This window comes from Mirounga angustirostris, unplaced genomic scaffold (genome assembly GCF_029215605.1).
Source record: "Mirounga angustirostris isolate CCGP_5_RB_7025 unplaced genomic scaffold, mMirAng1.0.hap1 SCAF_6, whole genome shotgun sequence".
NCBI classification, from domain to species: domain Eukaryota; kingdom Metazoa; phylum Chordata; class Mammalia; order Carnivora; family Phocidae; genus Mirounga; species Mirounga angustirostris.
Window position 1 is genome coordinate 131,200,802 of NW_026991714.1, and position 20,611 is coordinate 131,221,412.

A 20,611-nucleotide genomic window follows, 5' to 3' on the forward strand; every position below is an offset into this window, starting at 1 on the left:
ACCTCACAATGGAGAAAGAAGAATTGTAACATAGATATTTTTCTTTTAGTAATTCCACTAACATTTACTAGTCTGGGAAAAAAAAAAAATCCCAGCTCTGATATTCAGGTTTTGACCTTGGGAAATTTTCTTAATCTCTATGATTTCACCTTCTTGGCTATAAAATACAAATAGAGATCATGTATCTCATTGGTGCTAGGGAGGAATAAGTGAATTAATCTACATCATTAATGTAGATAAGGCATTCATCCTAGTGATGTAAGCATCCATATGGTAGCTGTTCTTGCTGCTGTTGTTAATCTTGTACCCCAGAGTTAAGTGGTCCCCCTGGTATTTTTAGCAAGTAAACCAGAGCTTATACATCCAAATGAGCCCTAACTACAAAGTTGTACCTTTGGGTGTAATCCATTCACTCATTATTGGCGGCATTGCCTAAAATATTTCTGAGCCTTTCTTTGGGAACTGCTATCAGAATGCATCTTTGAGGGGTGTCTGGGTGGCTCAGTCAGTTAAGTGTCTGCTTTTGGTTCAGGTCATGATCCTGGGGTCCTCAGATCGAGTCCTGCATCAGGCTCCTTGCTCAGTGGGGAGTCTGCTTCTCCCTCTCCCTCTGTCACTCCCCCTGCTTTTGCTCTCTTTCTCTCACTCTCTCTGTCAAATAAATAAATAAAATCTTTTTTTTTTTTTTTAAAGAATGCATCTGTGAATAAAGCAGGGAAAAATAAAAAGCCTTTGCAAGGTATTCTTTGGTTCCCACACTTGCATTGGTAGAGGTACCACCTGGACCTAGCATTCTGTAATATAAACATTGTTACTATGGCATTTTAATGGGAAGAAAATGAACATCTGGAATGTAAGTTACTTGACTAAGATCATATAACTGGGAGAAATCTGGAGTTCAAATGCAAGTCTAGCTAAATCCTATGTTCTCTCCTATATATCATGCCATTTCTTAAGAAATCAAACAAGTCTTTGTTATTAGATTCCCCTTATGTTTCATAAGAAACAGTTCCCCAAGTTTAGTTATTCTAAAATTAAAATTCATCCTCAAATGATCTAGGTTAACTGCTGTTGATATGGATTAATCTGGAATGTTCCATTAACTTTAACCCAATTCCAGATGAAGTAGTTTGACCATTGGTACTGGAATTGTAGTAGGTATATGGTGTTCAAGAAGACTTTATAGAATTTGGGGAGGGGGGACTGGTATTTGAAGTATTATGTGGTGGTCTTTCTACTGTCAGTTGTATCTCAAGAATATAGAAGACAGTATGGAGGTTCCTCAAAAAATTAAAAATAGAATTACTATATGATCCAGTAATTTCACTATTGGATATTTACCTGAAGAAAATAGAAACACTAATTTGAAAATATATATTCACCCCTATGTTTATCGCAGCATTATTTACAATAGCCAAAATATAGAAGCAGCCCAAATATGGCCATCAATAGCTAAATGGATAGAGAAGATAGGGAATATATCTACATCTGTATCTATATCTATATAGAGAGAGATAGGGGATATCTATATTTATATGTATAGCTGAATATTACTCAACCATAAAAAAGAATAAAATCTTGCCATTTGCAACAACGTGGATGGGCCTAGAAGGTATAATGCTAAGTGCAATAAGTCAGTCAGAAAAAGACAGATACCATATGATTTCACTCATATGTGGAATTTAAGAAACAAAACAAATGAACAAACAGAAAGAAAAAACAAAACAAAACAAAACCAGACTCTTAAAAATAGAGAAAAAACTGGTGGTTGCCATAGGGCAGGGTGGGGGGATGGGTGAAATAGGTGATGGGGATTAAGAGTACCCTTATCTTGATGAGCACTGAGAAGTGTATAGAATTGTTGAATCATTATATTGTACACCTGAAACTAATAGAACACTGTGTTAATTATACCTGAATAATAATAATAATAAAAACCACTTGAGTCAGAGGTAGGATAAACAAATATACAAGACTTGAGGCTGGGTTAGTGGTCAGAATCTGAGAGCAAGAGCAAAAAATAATCATGTGACCTAAAAAGTACTTTTACACTACTTTTGAGTATGGAAGAGACAGTTTCATTTCTGGGATTTCTGTTGTCTTTCTATAGTGGTGTTTATAGACAGTAGAACTGAGCATTTGAGATTGTTTTGTTTTTAAGTGAACTTCAATAAGCATAGGTATTGATGTAAAAATATAGTTTTTCCATCAAATATGGTTTGTCTCCAATGTCCTTGCTGGAAATCGGTGCGTGGCAACAATTTTATAGCCTTGTGTCCTTCTCAGTGGTCCTTCCTACTAGGAAGTATTATTAGCTAAAGAATCTGAAAAGCCCAGCTTAGTTAGTATAAGTAATTATAATACGCATTCTGCCTAGTTGTTTGCCTAAGCCAAATCAGGTCATGTTCATTTGATTGGTTCAGGCAACTTTTAAGTGTCAGAGGCAGCAGGGAGAGGGAGTAACCTAGTTTAATCAGATTGGTAAAGCGAGGTTGAGGAGGATGGATTAAATGTCTTGATTTTGGTGAAAAAGTTAAGGAGTGTAGCCTGGATCCAGAAAGGGAGGGTATTTTCACACTGTATCTTTCCTTTTTTGAAGAGGGAAGGTTTTATAGATTCTCAGAAGCGTTTTTGTAGAATAATATTCACCCTTCCATCCAGAGTGCATGTCAGTAATAAGCATGAATTTTGCATAAATAGTGATGTTTCTACTCAGTAGCTTCATGTGTATTCTAGAGAGCCACTTCCATTGTGGCACTGGTGAAGGGCCAGGAATAAATCCTCCCTGAGAATTAAGTTTGTCAAGGACTAGTGGGTAGTCAGAAAAAGGAGCCTAAGTGTCCTGCTCTAAAGTCATATGAGGCTCCTTGAAAGGAGTTGCCATCTGAGAGATGCAAATACCTTTGTTCGGCGAGAACCAGGTTGAACCAGAAATTATTTTCTTATTCATCCAACCACTCACTCAGCAGTAACTTTTGCTGAATACCTACTATGCACCAAGTCTTTAGATGGATTATTTTACTTAATCTTCTCAACCAGCTTCTGGGAGGAGAATATGTTATTGTAGTCATTTTATAGATGAAGACATGGAGACACAGAGAGGTTAAGTAACTCCTTCAAAATAATAATATTCTGACCCAGAGTCCTAAGTCTTGGTGTGTTTTAGTGTTTCCTTCCATGGGCAGTATGGTTCCAGATCCACACAATGAGTTTATCATGTGGTAATGCAGAAGAGAGAGGGAAGAGATAGGGGGATGCTATAGTACTAAGTGCAGGTGTGTCTGAAATCCATCCAGCGGTAAGTATCCTGCATATAGAGCACAATTATGTATGTTTTTTCTGTAGACTAGCATTGTAGAAAAGCAAAGATGTATGAACCAGAGTTTCAAACTCAATGAAAGCGTAACAGCAAATAATAATATTACTAGGGACTAAATTCTATAATCCAGACCTATGCTGTCTAATGTAGTAGTCACCAGTCACACGTGGTTATTTGCATTAAAAATAAATAAAATTAAAAATTCAGTTCTTCAGTTGCACTAGCCACATTTGGGTGTTTAGTAGTCACAGGTGGCTAGTGGTTACCATATTGGATAGCATAGATGTAGAACAGAAGGTTCTTTCAGACAGCACTGGTCCTACCTGTAAGTGCCAGAGATAGAGCAAAGAGTGTTGAAGACAGGAGTAATGATGGAAGCCTTCCTGTAGGAGGTGGTGATGGAGCTGTGTAGACTTGCTGTCGAGTACAAGGAATAAGGGCAGCACTGCAGAAAAAAGCAGATGTATGAGACTGTTGATGAGTAGAGGGATGAGTTGAGGGATGAGTTGTTGATGAGTAGAGGGATGAGGACAGATGGCTAGCATGGGGTTTGATAAGGAGAAATATTTGAGGGATGCTTGTTGGATTATTCAAACAGTTTCTGAAATAGTTCGAATGTAATCATCTTTCTCTATGCCTATATTTAGGCTTATGCCCTAGCGAAATGCTGACAATGTTAATTATTATTCCATTGTTTGTATTGATGTTTTTGTTATGGTTGCTCCAGTTTGTTGAGTGTTCACTCTGCGCCTGCCAAAAAGTTCTATCTGCCCGATCCCAAACCAGCAGGCGATTCTGTCTCCTAAAATGGGACAGAAACACCTGTGGAGGACTGTTTCTGGAATCTCAGCTGCCAAATGGGAGAACGGAGGAACTGGGGGTCCGTGAAGCAATGATAGGGCTGTGTGTGGCCTGAGAGTAGGACAGCCCCAGCAGCTGCACCAGCAGAGACCAAGACTTCTGGGCAGACTCCAAGAGTCTCAGAATGTCATTCCTGGGGATCAGGGGGTCCTCCCTTATGACGATTAAGTGGGTGCCCCCTGAGATTGTACTAATGCTGATTCAAGGGTCAGGAGTCTCCATTATCAACTCCATGTGCCATTGTCAGCTGTGTAAAATCTTGAACACTTCTCCTCTTTTGCTTCTCCCTCCCAATCTACCAACTAAGAGGATTAGACCCAGCGAATACAAGCATCCCTTCCAGTTCTAATATGAAGAAGCTTTGTGATTTCTGAAGTTTGTCTATTCCTTCTTTAGATGGTCTAAGGCTTCTCCCTGAATGGGATTTGGAGGCCATACATCTGGAAATGGAGAAGTTTCTCCCTAAACTTTTAGAAGTTCTAAACCCTTTTATAGTCAAGAAAGATGCAGAGGTGACTTATTTCTGGAAGGAAACTGCTTGTGTGTTTGCAGAAGCTATGGCAGCATACTTCCCCGAGGCAAATCAGACTTTCTGGCACATTCTCTCCAAATGTCACAATTCAACAGAAAAATACCTTTCCCCCAGGAAGTTGGAGCAGCTGCTGGAACTGCTTGTTTGTTGAAATCATGAGAACTCCAGAGCTGGGGGATAGGTTGGGCAGTATGAGATTTTAATATACATTTAGCAGAAGTTAATGAAGAAGCCCACAGCTTAGGGGCAGTCAGTGATGTTTCCGTTAATGTTATTAAATATTAATGAGGTGCTTTTTCTCTTGGGGCAAAACAGCATGCCTGATGCACCTTTTTTAATTACTACATCGCTAACAGGTAGCAGAGCTGAACAGAACTGCTAAAGATGGTTACATTTAGGAAAGAGCATTAAGACTTCCTTCCCAAAGCTGTTTAGGAGGGCATCCTTCCTTCAAAGATTACTAATATTTCTTAGGGTTAGCAGAACATTCAATAGATTTAACTCATATAGCAGTTGGGGAATTTTCTAGAAGCAGTGCAGACACACCACAGCCCAAATGTTTCTGCAGGTAAGCACTGCTTAGAAATCAGATATTCAGTGCTGTGTTGGTAAATATTTAACTACCAGCTCTCTTGGAACAAATAAATAAGCCCTTATTAGTAGCATTTGCTGATTGCTATAAATATCCCTAAATGTGGCCGATTTCAAGCTACCAACATAACATCAGTGAATACAGAATTGAGAAGAGATGTGCAGTAGCACAACATTATATAGTCTTTTTACCACACAGGCACATAAAGGTAAATAACCTCAGGAGCGTAGGTAAAATCATAATACATAATGCTTTATATATAACATAATATTTTTATAATAATAAATGCAACAAAATCATGAGGAATCTGTGTGTTTGAGTGTTTGTTACCTTTCAAATAGAATTTATTTCATTAAAATTTGAAATAACTTAAGTTTTGAGAATGGCTGTGTTTAACAACCATTAATGAGCTTGCAAAATTCCAGAAATTTTAAGTCCATTCTCATGAGCAGTTACAACCCTCCACAACAGTGAGTCCACAGTGAACTTGCAGGCTGGGAGATCTCCAATCATTGATCAGGAGGCATGGCTAAAAATTCACTTGACAGACATGTCCCTTTTTCTTTTTCTTCCAGTTTCATATAAACATGGCCATGATATATCAAGGCTGGTCTTGAGTTCCACCTTCCTAGCTCAGGAACCTGGAGCACTTGGGATGCTTTCTGTGGTCCACACAGGAAGGTCAACTATGGGCTCACATCTCCCTGCACGGATAGACCCAATGCAATGAGATAATTAGTGTGATTTTTAAAACATTAGTGGAGTATTCATTCACCCAGTAAATATTTAGTACCTCCAACATCCTAAGTACTGGTCTGAACTCTTATATTGGCAAACAAAACAAACAGAGGTCTCTGTAGCTTCAGAGTTGCCAACATGCTGTGGTCACAAAGATTTTGTCTGGGGAGTCAGGGAAGGCCTCATCTGACCTGGATATTGAAGAAGGATACTTAGCAAACTATCAGACACAGGTAAGGTAGAGGGCTTCACATGCAGAGACAAAGAGGGTTGAAAAGTTGGTCTGGACTGGTCAGGTAGGAGTTTGGTGTAGAGGAAGACGCTGAGGAGATAGGGTGTGGTAATGCTGGGAGGACATTTTCTATAATCAGTTGGTGCTTTCCTAACTGTACCACTTCATAGTGTATTATCATGTTCTGCTTCATGGTCTGTGTCCTTTGGTTGGATTTGAGGCATGTTGTATCCCTCTCTCCAAAGACTCAAAAGTCCTTGAGGGCAAGGATTGTTGCTCTTCTTTCCCAGGACAGTGCACATATTGAGTAATAAATAAACGTGGAATTGAACTTGTATTCCTATCTTCCTTCCATTTCTGCCCTAGTCACACACATAGACCAAAATTTGCCTCCATTTTCATTGGGCTTTGATTAAATCTTGGCTCAAAGAACATGGGAGCAGAAAAAGAAAGGAGGGGTAGGTCTGGAGAGAGTGACTTTCCTTGCTATTTTATGTTTCATTAACTCAATGGATCAATATTCAAATGTCCAGATTGTTCTGCCTGGTCTGTGGGTTTCAGGATGCTTAACTTAGAAACATGAATTCTCCTGCCAAGTGAAGCCACCCTCACTGACCTCTGGTTGGTTTCAAGAGCAATAATACTTTATTGCTCTTTTTCTACCCTGACATTTATGCATATGGGAGCCTTATGAAACTCCAAGAAGTAAGGAAACACCATTTGCATTTCAGATGGGGGCCCTCCTCTCTACACTCATTTTGAAATGGAGGGAAGGAGAAGGGAATCATACCTGCATTTCTTTATTTTATCATAGCTAGGCTTTCATGAAAACGTGGAAAAGAACCACAGTTTTGTGTTGTTGGTTGTAAGGAAACAGGGGACCTGTGTTATATGTATTTGGGACCGTTTGAATGGCTGTTTGTATTATATGAATGCAAATGTCTGTATTTGTTTGAGAAAGAATTTGTAGGAAAAATTAAAATAAAATCTATGAAATTAATTTTGGAATAACATCTGTGGACTCTTACCCAGAAATGAATCTTGACCTTTAATATCATCTTCTTGGTTGTCATTGTCACCTACTTCTGTCAGTAATTCCACTGCAATCCAGAGGATGCTTTTAAACTTCTAGCATCCCTGACACCCACCTCCAGCCAGGGTACCTGCTATAGGATGTACTTCCATACCTTTTTTTTACCTGGAATCTTCATTTGATAATGCACCTTTCCTTCTTTACACTGGATTTCTAATGATTTGGGATTATTTCTAAATCTAAAACTCCATTCACAAAGTACGAATATTTGCTCTTGCTGGGAATATTTGAAAAAATGCATTGAGGCTGTTTGGAAGGCTGTAGGGATGTATTTGTGTTTGTGTGTATGGGGGAGTGTTTGAGCATTTGTGCATCTATACCAGTGTGCAATGTTCATTTTCTGAACAGTGACTATGGCTATGAGAGACATGGAGAGAGCCAGTGTGTCCCAGCTTTCTGGTACAACCCAGCCTCCCCATCAAAGGACTGCAGCCTTGGTCAAAGCTACCTTAACAGCACCGGGTAAGTAAAACAACGGAAGAAACTCCAATCGCTATTCTTCTGTTTCCCTAGGTTGGTATCAAAGGTAGCATTTCTGCTGAAGCAAGCTGGACCATAGAGAGTTTGTTTACAAGTGGCTTCTGAGGAAAGCTGAGGAGTTCTTTAGCTTTTTTGGAAACATCTGAAGAGATTTGTGATTACTAGATTTCAGTACCTTTTTCCATTTGCCTCTGACAGACCATAGCTATTATTTTGGTCAGGCCTTCTCTTCTGGAAAGAGATGCCACCTTATTTTGGGGACCCTGAAAAAATAAACTAATACAAATGGTATGCACGTGTTACAGTGCCCTCCAGGGTTGGATGGACTGAAGCTCTCCTAGACTGATGCTGGAAACTGAAACTGAAAATTCAGAAGTCCCATTCTAGGGCTTCCTGAAATAAGAAGGTCAAGCTACACTTTCTTTAATTGTCAGATTATGTGTGTGTTTCTCTCTCTGCTCACATACAGTTACTCAGGTGCTTGAAAAAATATTGCCTTAAAGACTTGTTGTCTTCCCCTCTCCTTTGCCACCTCGATGGCCCAGAAGAGATTTGGAAAATGGATTGGTGGTCTGAGACAGCACCTTTCAAATTGTAATGTGCTGTGAATCACCTGGTGATCTTGTTCAAATGCAGCTTCTAATTTGGTAGATCTGGGGTGGGTCTGAGAGGTTCTTCATTTCTGAGAAGCCCCCAGGCAATGCTGTCATTGCTGGTCCCAGGACTACTCTTTGAGTAGCAGAGGATGAAGGTGTTCTGGACTCCTGTCTCAACTCTTCCAGTGGATCTTCTGCCATTTCATACCAGTTACTCACCATCTCAGTACTTTTACCTTCTCTGGATATAAAATACTGGTAGGTACCATCAACCCAAGTGATGTCTACAGAGAGAAAAAAAGTGATGGAAGAGATGTGCTGAGTTGTGTGAGCTACTGGAAAACAAGAATTTTTAGCTCAGTATTTGGTTCTAGGGGACTGTTGCTGGGGCTTGAGATGGGGCTTAAGCACTTTTGATGTTATTTTATTGTAAGTGTCTGGTTCAGGGATTGAAGCCATTCACACTACAGATCCAGCAGCATGAACTTAAAGAGATATGGCATCAGAGAGCATAGTGCTATGAAGTTTGAGGAAGAGGAATATGATGGTCACAAGTGATCAGCTAAGCCTCCAGATTCCAAGCCAGAACATACCTTGGACAGAATTGGAATAGAGTTGCATTACAACATCTCCTATAGGCACACCCAATTTTAAGCAACCTACATATAACAGAACCCCAAAGAGCCAACCAAATAAATCAGGGAGATGAAAAGGAAAGACAGTTTGTATTTTTTCAAAAGATTTACTACAAATGTCTGCATGTATCTCTAGGTTGCTTAAATGTTGGCTTAGATTACAAATTGTTAACCAGCTGGCCAGTTGAGATTGAAGAGAAAGAGTAGAGGATATCCAGTTCACAGTAGGATATGGTACCTACCAAAATATCTGCCATAAGTAAAAATTCAATATCTTGTAAATGACTTAAAGTCAGCAAAAAAGTATAAGTTGATTACAGAAGTTTGATTACGTAGACTAGTGCTGACTAAAAGAACTATATAATATGAGCCACATATGTAATTCAAAATTTTCTAGTAGCTACATTAAGAAAAATTTAAAGGCAAAGTTAATTTTAATAATATATTTTATATAACCTAATATGTCCAAAATAGTGTCATTTCAACGTGCAAAACTAACCACATTTTAAGTGCTCAATAGCCACAGGTAAAAAATGGTTAGCATATTGGACAGCAATAGCTCTAGACCCATTATGAGCTCAGCTGGCAATTAAAAATAATGTGTATCTGCAAGGGGGTATATTGTAATTCTGTCTGAGGTAGTAACTACACACAACATTTGCCTAACATCCTCCTGAGATCTTTGGATGGAGATGTTGGGCTGGTAGTTCAGCAGGGTTTGGGGGGTGGGAAGTGGAGAAAGGACCAGGGTAAATATCAGGTATAGTGGAAGATAAATATCATTCATAAAGGATTTTGTTTCATCTGCTTTCAACTGAAGGGCCATCAGAAGAAGGTAACATGGATGGTTGGGTTAATTACTCCTGACATACAGGGTAAAAGAAGATGTGATAAAATGATGGTGGTGGTGCATTTATATTACGTGGATTTACCAGAAGGTTGATTGTATGCAGCTTTATAGATAGTGGAAATGATGTCTATCCTACAGGTCAGGACAGTGGACAAGCTGTTGGCTCAGCTTCCTGTGCTCAGATCAGTGGTCAAGTGACATGATATGGCATCACTATGCCCAAAGATGCCCTTGTCCTAAAAGGCTACAGTGCTTTGTGGGGAGGTTTCCCATGCGTTCTCTGAGCTAATTTTCCCTCAGCAGGATTGCATAGGAGCTTCAAATGTGTGCTTCTGATCTGGCATTTGTGTTGAATGGGAAGTGAAATATTAGTAAGGAGAGAAAATGTGCTGTAAAATAGCCCAGTGGCTCCAGAGCCAGGACTAGTAGGTAGGAAAGGATGGATTGATATCCTGGGGGTAGAGGGAAGGCAGGAAGAGGCTACCTGATGAATCAGAGTTAGGAGTCTGATCTTCTAGCTGCATCTAGCTACAGAGAGAACTGGAGACGGCCATAGGGAAGTACAAACAAGTCCCTCCCTCACAGAAAGGAGCACTTGCTTTTCTTGCTCTACTAGTCCAGTGACTCTGCCTCCTTCCGTCTTGCATGTGAGTCAGACATTGATTTTTCTTGGCTGGTTTAGACACTGATCTGATCCGTGGCTCACCAGGTAGGATCAATAATAATGTTTAAAGAGCTGCTCTTCCTCAGATGGAGGGATAGCAGGTCCTCGGCGTTTGTTTGGCTTCTTAAACGGCTGTCTTCTTTGAGACTCAGTTTTTAGGAGCAGCTGTGTGAAACATCTCTCCCTCTGGCTTTCTTGCACTCTTTTTTCTAATCTGTGCGTGTGTACGCATGCACACACTCACTCACACTCACCCCACACCACCGACAGCTGTCAATACTCCTCAGGTACCGGCGGATTGTGTCCAACAACTGCACGGACGGGCTGAGGGAGAAGTACACAGCCAAGGCCCAGATGTGTCCCGGAAAAGCCCCTCGAGGCCTCCATGTGGTGACAACCGATGGACGCCTGGTGGCAGAGCAGGGGCATAATGCGACTTTCATCATCCTCATGGAGGAGGTATGTGTTGTCCTGGGTCTCTGAGGTCATAACTCACTGTTTCTAGAGAGGGAAGAAAAAGATCATGTGTCCCCACAGGTCCCTGTCTCAGAGTCAATGCTGAGAAGACACAAAGGGTAAAAGAAGGCTTAGATATTTAGGGACCCTCTTCCCTTCATCCCACACCACAGACCCAGGCTACAGGGGGCCCACTTGTCTCTGGGCAGATGCAGATCTGGATATATTCTTTGAGGTCCCCCTTTAGGGTCTGGTTTGTTGAAGGAATGTTTATCACCAGAAGACCATATACTCTAAACTTCACCAGAAGAAGGGAATTCATATTTTTTTCTATTGCTCCCTGGAGCCTCTTTTGCTTTATTCTAACCCTTAAACCGCCCTGATTAAAAAAGCCCACAAGGCTTTCAAAGGGTCTTAAAAGTATAAGTGTGAGTGTGGGGGAGGATTATTGCCATCCTTTAAACTTATTTGTATAAAGAATGTCACATTAGTTGCTTTTCCATCAGCTAGTTGCTCCATTATTTCACTTTTTTGTGTCTTTTGCAATCGGGGCAGTAAAATCAGCCTGCATTCATTCATTCCAGGATGGAAATAGCTCTGTCATATGCTTCCTGCTCCCTATATGAGCTATTTCATCTCTTTCCCAAACCAGGGAGCTTTTCAGGCACTCCTTGCTGAGGTGGTGGGGCAAGAAAGCTTGCCTGATTTACAAAGCCCTCTAAATTTGTATGCAAATTGCTCTGTGCTCTAAAGATCTTGGAAAGAGACCAAAGCAGGCCAGGAGTTTTTTTTTCCCAAATGTGAATACTTTAGAAACCTTTAAAACCTGGCCCATACTGAACAGGACAGTGAAGGTTCCTTATCCTGGGTTGACAGGTTCTTCAGCCGTCACCCACACTGGGCACTTGAATTAAAGGACTTTAAGATCCAGAGCAGGTCATTATCACATTTCCACTAGGGAGTTTCCAGGACCAGCATTATAAAAACCTTCTCTTGAATGGATGAGAAGAGCCATGATCTTATCCATTTGAATTGCCTCCAGTTCATTTCCACTTCAATTTATATTCATAAACTCAAGAGTAGTCACCATTGTGTGGGGGGCAAGGGAGCACGTATCAATATTTCACTCACATCTGGGTTGCCACAGGGGAAGAGGCAGAACACGAAACTGTGAGCAGTGCACGTTCACTGGACAGAAGGATTGGCTCGTAATTCCAAAATGACGTATATCCCTTTTTATTCCATCAACTATCTTTGTAAATAGAGAGAGTCGATGCTTCTTTTTTCATCCAGGATCCTTGTTTTGTGGTCAGGTTCAATTGCATTTATCCAAAGTCATTGACCCAGTGTAGTGGGAAGAAGAACAAGGAAGGGTGGGGTTCAACATCAGCTCTTAAGAAGCCGAGCATCAACTTGGGATGGGAAGATGCACTCACCTGAACCCATATGCCCTTACACCAGCAGGCAGCACCCAGGGGGCTCTTGGCCTTCCAAGAGGCAGAGATATCTGTGAGGTGGGATGGTTGGAAAAGGCTTCGGGGAAGAGGGGCTTCGGCAGGTTTAGGGAAATCCAAGGTCAACAGAGCACAGATGTAATTCTGATTCGTATGCAGGATTCATGTCTAGACTGGGAATAATCATCCTACCTCACAGAGTTATTTTGAAAGTGTACAGAGTATGTGTTAAGTGATTAGCATAAATGCTTATAACATAATAAATCTCAAAACATAGGAACAATTATAATTATAGCAATGTAGTTGAGATCATCAGTGTTGAAACCCAACTGCCTGGGTTCAAAACTTGTCTCTTCCACTACTAGCTGTGAGACTTGGGTCTACTTAGTTAATTTCTTTTTGTCCCCATTTGTAAAATGGGAAAGTAATGCTTTCTGCATTATAAAGTTGTGAGGAGATTAATTACTTGGAACTGGAAAGAAACTTTATAAGTGTTAGCTGTTAACTATTATTGCTATTGTTATGATTTTGACACAGGAGAGGAATAATTTAACCAAGTGTGTGAGGGAGCCAGGGAATTTCTCGGCCTTCCCACTCCAGAGCTCCCTAGAGGCTTTACGCTATCCCCTAGCACCCATTCAACCAGCTCAGGCTGTCCCAAGCTTGGGCATGCGGGGATAACAGGTCCATAATACCTGCCTATAGTGCCCAGTGGATATCTGATAAGAGTCTGATGATTGTGTGGAGGGTGCTTCAGCCCCCTGGGAGAGGTTCTGGGTCCCCAAGAGGGTGATGCTGAAGGCACAGGACAAAGCATCCAATAGGAGTCAGACCGGACTATGTGAATGAGCCCCGGCCGACTGCTATTCCCCCTTCCTTCTCCCCCCAACCCCTGCCTCCTTCAGGGTGATCTCCAAAGGACAAACATCCAGCTTGACTTTGGGGATGGAATCGCGGTGTCCTATGCTAACTTCAGCCCCATTGAGGATGGCATCAAGCACGTGTACAAGAGTGCGGGGATCTTCCAGGTGATGGCCTATGCGGAGAACAACCTGGGCTCGGACACAGCTGTCCTATTCCTGCACGTGGTTTGTAAGTAGCCTGAACCGCCTCCTTTCTTATGTACCTTCCCGGGGCACATAACTCCCACTGTCCACAGACTTCTGGGATGCGGAGCTGAGACTAGATTTGGTGTGACTACTACCCCAAATAATGACCCAAATTGAAAGACTGAGATGTGTGCTCATCCGTGTTTCAGTTTTCTGATACTGAAGTAGATTATTTTGCAAGTTGGGATAACAAAAGGCTGGCCCCTTCTTTTCAGTTCCACTGTGTTCTGATGGAAGTGTACCCATGCAGACACACATTCATGTCAAAGTCCCTTCCCTTTGCTTTGGAGACTCTTAAGGATCTAGGAAGAAGAAACTCATCTGACTCATGGCCACAGGTTCACTTTCAAGCTGCTATGATAAGTGAAGGCAGCCCAAATCAAAGTAAGTTTCTAATCTCCGTTGGAAGAGCCAAAGAAGGATTAAAGAGACACGTTTGGATTTTTAAAAATGTAGTCCTGAACACACAAAAGAACTTAATTCTTACATACAAGGTTACTGCAAGTTCATTGCTGTTATGAACAATTGTAAAGACTCTCCAGTTTTTTTTTGTTGTTCTAGAACGTATTTCATTACTATTGACTGTTGCTTGGTACAAAGCAAACAACAGCTGAACTTCCAAAGTACTTTGTCCGGGATATGTTTTGTGTATCCGCTATCCTGGGACTGAATTCATGTAAACTAAAACTTAAATGGTATGATTTTAGAATGTTGGGTCAAAACATATGGTTATGGGTCTGGTATGGATTTCCTATGCCTTTATCAGTGATATTCATGGGCGTAAGGGATTCTGTAGTTCTAATGTATATACCCCACGATGTTTTGGGAGTAATATGCTACTTATGGTGAAATGTATATTTAAAAGAGTCTAAATGAATACAAAGAGTACCTCCAACTCAGTGATGACAAATTCCCCTATATAAACAACCCACGTTTAAAAGGTTTCTGGAAAACCGTAAGCCACCTAGTCTCCTAGCATTTTGATCCTAATAGTAGCGTAAGGACCAACAGTGATAGGGGGTGTGCAAGGGAGGACACCTGGATTATAGATCAGTTCTGTCCCTAAAGATGCCAGGCTACATGGCCATGAGATAAATTATTTCTTCTGTGGGTCTTCTGAACTCCAACTTTAAAATGGCTTAATTCTAACTGGTACTTTGCCTCATGGGGCTCTTATAACAACAAGTAGGAAATATAAAGAAAACATCCAATTATTTACTAATTTATTCAACAAATGTCTGTTGAGTTCTTAATATATATATGTAAGGTGTTCTGCAAGGACCTGGGGAAGCAACAATACAGATATGGCCTCGGCCTGGCAGAGTTTACATTCTGGTGGGGGAGGGCAGGGGCTGCTAGAAATGGGCCACACTCCACCAATTCTACTCATTCTGCACCAGAAGCACCAGGTCAAAAACCCAGGCAAGTGGTGTGCAAGGTATTCATAAGCCAGGGTTTAGAGCAAAGGGACCTCTGTTTGAAATCTGATCATATCCCTTTGTTAAACATATAATATTGGTCAACTTTCATACTCTTTACAAACTTCTGATTCCTCATCTTGAATACTTATGTTTTTTTTTTTTTAAAGATTTTATTTATTTATTTGACAGGGAGAAACACAGCGAGAGAGGGAACACAAGCAGGGGGAGTGGGAGAGGGAGAAGCAGGCTTCCCGTAGAGCAGGGAGCCTGATGCGGGGCTCGATCCCAGGACCCTGGGATCATGACCTGAGGCAGAGGCAGATGCTTAACAACTGAGCCACCCAGAGGCCCCTTGAATACTTATGTTATAGGGAAGCTATGAGAATCAGATTGGATTATGTGTATGGTTCAGGTGTCCCCAAGATCACTCCGTCATGTTTGTTGATTCACTCAAAGGACTCATAGAACTCAACGTATAATCATACTCAGAATATGATTTATTACAGGGGAAATAGCAAGATCATCAAAGGGAAAAGAGCCATGGGGCAAAGTCTGGAGGAAACCAGTTGTGACCTCCAAAGAGTCCTCCCCCGATGGTGTCACACAAGACATGTGTAATTCCTCCAGCAAGGAGTTTTAGCAACATGTGAGAAGGACTGTTTACCAGAGAAACTCCTTAGAGACTCAGTAGCCGTGTTTTGTTTTGTTTTTTAATTATTTTTTATTTGAATTCAATTAGCCAAGTTATACTACATCATTAGTTTTTGATGTAATGTCCAATGATTCATCAGTTGATTACAACACCCAGTGCTCATCATATCACGTGCCCTCTTTAATGCCCATCACCCAGTTATCCCATCCCCCCACCCATCTCCCTTTCTGCAACCCTCAGTTTGTTTCCCAGAGTCAAGAGTCGCATGTGGTTTGTCTCCCTCTTTGATTTCTTCCCATTCAGTTTTCCCTCCCCTCCCCTATGGTCCTCTGCACTATTCCGTATATTCTACTTATGAGTGAAACCATATGATAATTGTGTTTCTCTGATTGACTTATTTCAGTTAGCATACCACCCTCCAATTCCATCCATATTGATATAAATGGTAGGTATTCATCCTTTCCGATGGCTGAGTAATATTCCATTGCATATATGGACCACATCTTCTATATCCATTCATCTGTTGAAGGACATCTGGGCTCATTCCACAGTTTGGCTTTTGTGGACATTGCTGCTATGAACATTGGGGTGCATGTGCCCCTTCTTTTCACTACATCTGTATCTTTGGGGTAAATACCCAGTAGTGCAATTGCTGGGTCATAGGGTACCCATGGTTTTATTGGGGACTGGTCAAGTAGGCATCCTCTGCCTAGCATATGCCAGAATTCCAGACATCCTAAGGGAAATACATATTTAGATTAAACCATATTATTGGCATAAACAGTCTAGGCGTATTGAACCACTCTTATCACTTATATGTTGACTGGAAACAGTCTCAAAGCCAAGTTTCCAGATGCTAGCAAGGACCAATCTTGCACACAAGTCTTTTTAAGGATGGCAATTTCAGGTCTATGTTAACATTTCCCTGCATAGTATACAATGCCACTTACCACCCAGCTTGGCCCATGATGAATGTGACCTGTTCCAGTAATTACTAAATACTACCCACTAACTTTCTGCCTGGCACTTCCATTGCATTTAAAAATGAAGACAAAGAGAGAAATTTTACTTTCCTCTATCCCAACCCCCTGCCCCACCCATATTCCTAATTCCACCAATAGTGGACCTGCCTGAAGGGTGCAAAGACCAGTGTATCTTAGTGGCAAAAAATACAACAGCAAGGAACCGATTTATACTGTGGGTTATGTGCATGAAGGAGGAAATGTTCCTTGAAACTTTTATCACGCTCACAATTCCCTCCACATCAATCATGGCTGCATTTACCAGACAGTTATTATAGTGGAAACTGCTCTTGGCCTCACCTTGGGCCATTAGCTAACAAAAGTAGCTGTTAGCCACCCATAATAACCAATCTCACACAGATTATTAGATTTTTATCAAAGAGAGCACTATTTGACAGGATCTTAGAGGAGTTTGCTGTGTTCCCTTCAGCTCTCTTCTCCCTGGTTTATGGTCTGTCCATCCCTAGGCTGAAGCCTGGAGCTTCTGGCTCAGGTTCTTTGCCCTAAAAAGCTGTTACATGTTGTTGTTCCTTGAGATTCTATTTAGCCAAACATGCTTGTCTTAAAGCTGGAATAAATGTGATTATGTTTGATGGCGTGCCAATTCATGGAAGCCATATCCCTTTGTTTGGCATAAGTTTAGGGAGAAAGAGATCTCCTTTTATTTTTTTAGGCATAGGTACCTGACAGTGTGTGGCTGGGCCAAGGCCCCTGAGTGACAGAAAGCTGAGAAGAATTTCCAGGGCCAGAAGCTGTTAGCAGTATTGTCACTTAACTGTGGAAAGGCCTGGGGTTCTGAAGAGCTGGCAGAGGAATGAGCTTCATGCGTTTTGAGGGAGAGAAATAACAGGAGCATTGACTTTAAGGGTAAAGGGCCCTTTTCCCAGCAGGGGAGGAATGAGCTCGGCATCTGGGCACCGAGAAAGACTCTGAGGTGTTAGCATAAGACATAGAGTTCTCGCCTCCCTGCCAGGACATGGCTGGCCGGGCACTCCTTCCTACTGCCTCGTTCTCTTCCCCACGGATCAGTAAAACACCACCAACAAAGAAAGATAAATCAGATAAAGTCCTACAAATGAGTAAATAAAGTCACAAAAAGAGCCAGTGTTTTCTCATACCTTGTGTTTTTCTTTTTTTATTTTCACCAACAGTCAAACCATACAAAAATAATCGAGCAGACTTTCTTATTGAAAATAATTAACCCTTCAGGCAAATGTGTTTCTGAAGCAGCAAGGTTGAAATGATTTGCTAGAAGAAATTATTTGCTGGGAGAAACCTTGAGGGTCATCTGTCTATGGTCAGGTCAATCTGTAGGCAGAGTATTCTCAGGCAGTAGATACACAGATTCTTGAACACTTGTTGCTTGTTCTGGAAAGTACAGTGTGGACGGGGACAAGCTGACCAGGCTGCTCCCCTCACTTAAACATCAGTCTTTGTCCCAACACCTTCTCCCCCAACATAAATTTACCTACAACACCGTGAGACTCAGACAAACTCCCACTGTTTTCGAGGGACATCTACCCAATGATACACGGAGACAGTAATGGTGGTGATGATGGTGGTAGAAATTGTGCCAACCCATAACTAATGCAATTGTACTTTTAACATCCACACATCCTATTCATATGTTCTTATTCCTATAAGGAAGGCAGGGGACGCGGAAATAGTCTGTGTAGGGTCAAGGCTCTGGAAGATGGAGGAAAAGATCACACAGCTACGTTTAAACCAGACCAGAAATGAGAAGAAGCCATCTGTTGTCTTCCCTTTAAGCTGAGCTGTCCCCAAAGTGACCCACGATGTAAATAGTGAAGGCTGAGTGATCAGGAAAATGCCTCACCTGTGAGAAGAACTCAAGGCCCCCAGACTAAGGAGACATTTGGACTGCAGTCTTGACCTTTAGCCACATTTGCACATCAGTTCTATCATAGTGGAAACTAGGAAACTATGCACTAGCAGAGTATAAACAGCTAATCAGAATACTTTAATTGGATTTGGTTAAGTAGGAGAGATATAAGGAAGGGAAAGGAGGAAGAAGGAAAGAAGGGAAAGAGAGAAAAAGGAAAGGAGGGGAGGAAGGAGTGGGGAGGAGAAAACCCTCCCAGAGTTGAAAAATAACATCCCCATCCCAGAGTGCGACACTGACACATTAATATTTCTCATCAGCATTTTCTTTCCTCTTCTCATTTTATTTTGGAAATGAATTAAATTACAGTCCTCATTTATTATGGGTAGGGTTTGCTCGTGTATGTTCTCTTGCTGCTATATCAGTTGTCTGAGGGGAAAGAAGAGAAATTTGGTCACCTTTCTGCAAGCAGTTTTTTTTTTATTCTTTGGGAATGTGGCCTTTGTTTCTCCTTTGATTTAGGGAGAGACACGTTTTCCTTTTGTAAAACAGCCTTGCCAGCTTCTGAATGACACCCACTGAGTATTGCAGATGACTGGCACAATGGCGGATTGTTGAAAAGGATGGAACCAATTAACCATCAAGGATAATGGAAGAGCCCTTCATGTGATGCACTGACCCCACATCACAATATAGGCTAATTGTCAGAAATGAAAGAGACTGCTCTTTCTCTTCCTATTTATTGGCTAAGTGTCTAGTCAACTAGTTTTGTCCTTGGATTGGAGGTTCATAAGCATTCATGGTTGGGCACATCAGATGTAAATGAATTTCAGATGTCACTCAAAAATTCTGAAGCCTGATTTGAGTTCCCTATTATACCAGGTGCTTTGTTTCAAGCATGCACACACACAACCACACGCACACATCTCAACATTTCTGAGTTTGTGATCCTTGTTTTATTATGGTTTATGGTAATAGGGGTTAAGATTAAGAATCTGGGAGTATGATAAAGTTTGTTTATTCCAGGAACAGAAAAACTGACATTGTTTCCCATGTTCCCCCAGGTCCTGTGGAACATGTTCATCTCCGAGTGCCATTTGTCGCCATAAGAAATAAGGAGGTCAACATCAGTGCAGTTGTGTGGCCCAGTCAGCTGGGGACCCTTACCTATTTCTGGTGGTTTGGCAATAGCACGAAGGTTTGGCCCTTTCTGATGCATGTTTGAGTAGATCTGTACTGAATTCTCCTATGCTCCAGCTGCCATGTTGATGTTGGGGGCACCGGGGATGGGAGCAATAGGGAGTACTTAGTAAAGCTATGAATCCACATAATTGAATATCACATACGTCTCTATACCAGGGTTCATTATTATAATAGGGAAAGTTCAAACAATCCTAAGGAAGAAAGAGTACCTTGAGAAGCTCTACAAACTTGCTTCCATAATCAATATTTTTAAAACTTCATTTGCCCTATTTTTTTTTTTTAATCCTGGGCTTTCCACTCACAACATAGATAATGTTAAAGGACTCACTTAGCATCTCTGAGATCCAGTGACTCCATCTGGAAATGTGAATTCTCTCTCTAAATGCAGGGCTGTGAAAATCAAGTGGGGCAATGCATGTAAAGAACCCTTCTCCAAGACCTACTAGGTGATCTACGAAGGTCAAGGTTCATTGTGGGAACCGTGGCGATGCTGACAAGTCTCTAAGAAGGGAACTCAGAGGGCCAGACTCTGAACTTGGCACATCCTCCCTGCTCCCAGCTACTGGTGATGGTGACAGTTGTGTCAGCAATGACCACACTTATATATATGAGGAGCTGGGAGCAGTTGGGCGGAGGGTCCCTAAATGCAAGGGCTTAATGTTTTTCTCTATTCTTGATTTTGTCTTTACATTTTCCTTGGCCATTCTTGATGTGATTGGCATTGCTCATCTTAGAGAGACCTTTCATCTTTTAAAAAGATTTTATTTATTTATTTATTTATTTATTTACTTATTTATTTATTTATTCATTTATTTATGAGAGAGAGAGCATGTGCAGGAGGAGGAGCAGAGGGAGAGGG

At 41.3% G+C, this 20,611-nt stretch overlaps 1 protein-coding gene across 1 annotated transcript in view; it reads left to right on the top strand.

The window, feature by feature from the left end:
• The window catches only part of SORCS3 (sortilin related VPS10 domain containing receptor 3), a 572,838-nt gene that overhangs the window by 528,151 nt on the left and 24,076 nt on the right, over nucleotides 1-20,611 (top strand). The window contains exons 17-20 of the mRNA XM_045876297.2: nucleotides 7,716-7,829; nucleotides 10,880-11,051; nucleotides 13,408-13,594; nucleotides 19,614-19,747. Coding sequence (XP_045732253.1) covers nucleotides 7,716-7,829; nucleotides 10,880-11,051; nucleotides 13,408-13,594; nucleotides 19,614-19,747 — 607 coding nt within the window. The remainder of the gene's footprint in view (nucleotides 1-7,715; nucleotides 7,830-10,879; nucleotides 11,052-13,407; nucleotides 13,595-19,613; nucleotides 19,748-20,611) is intronic.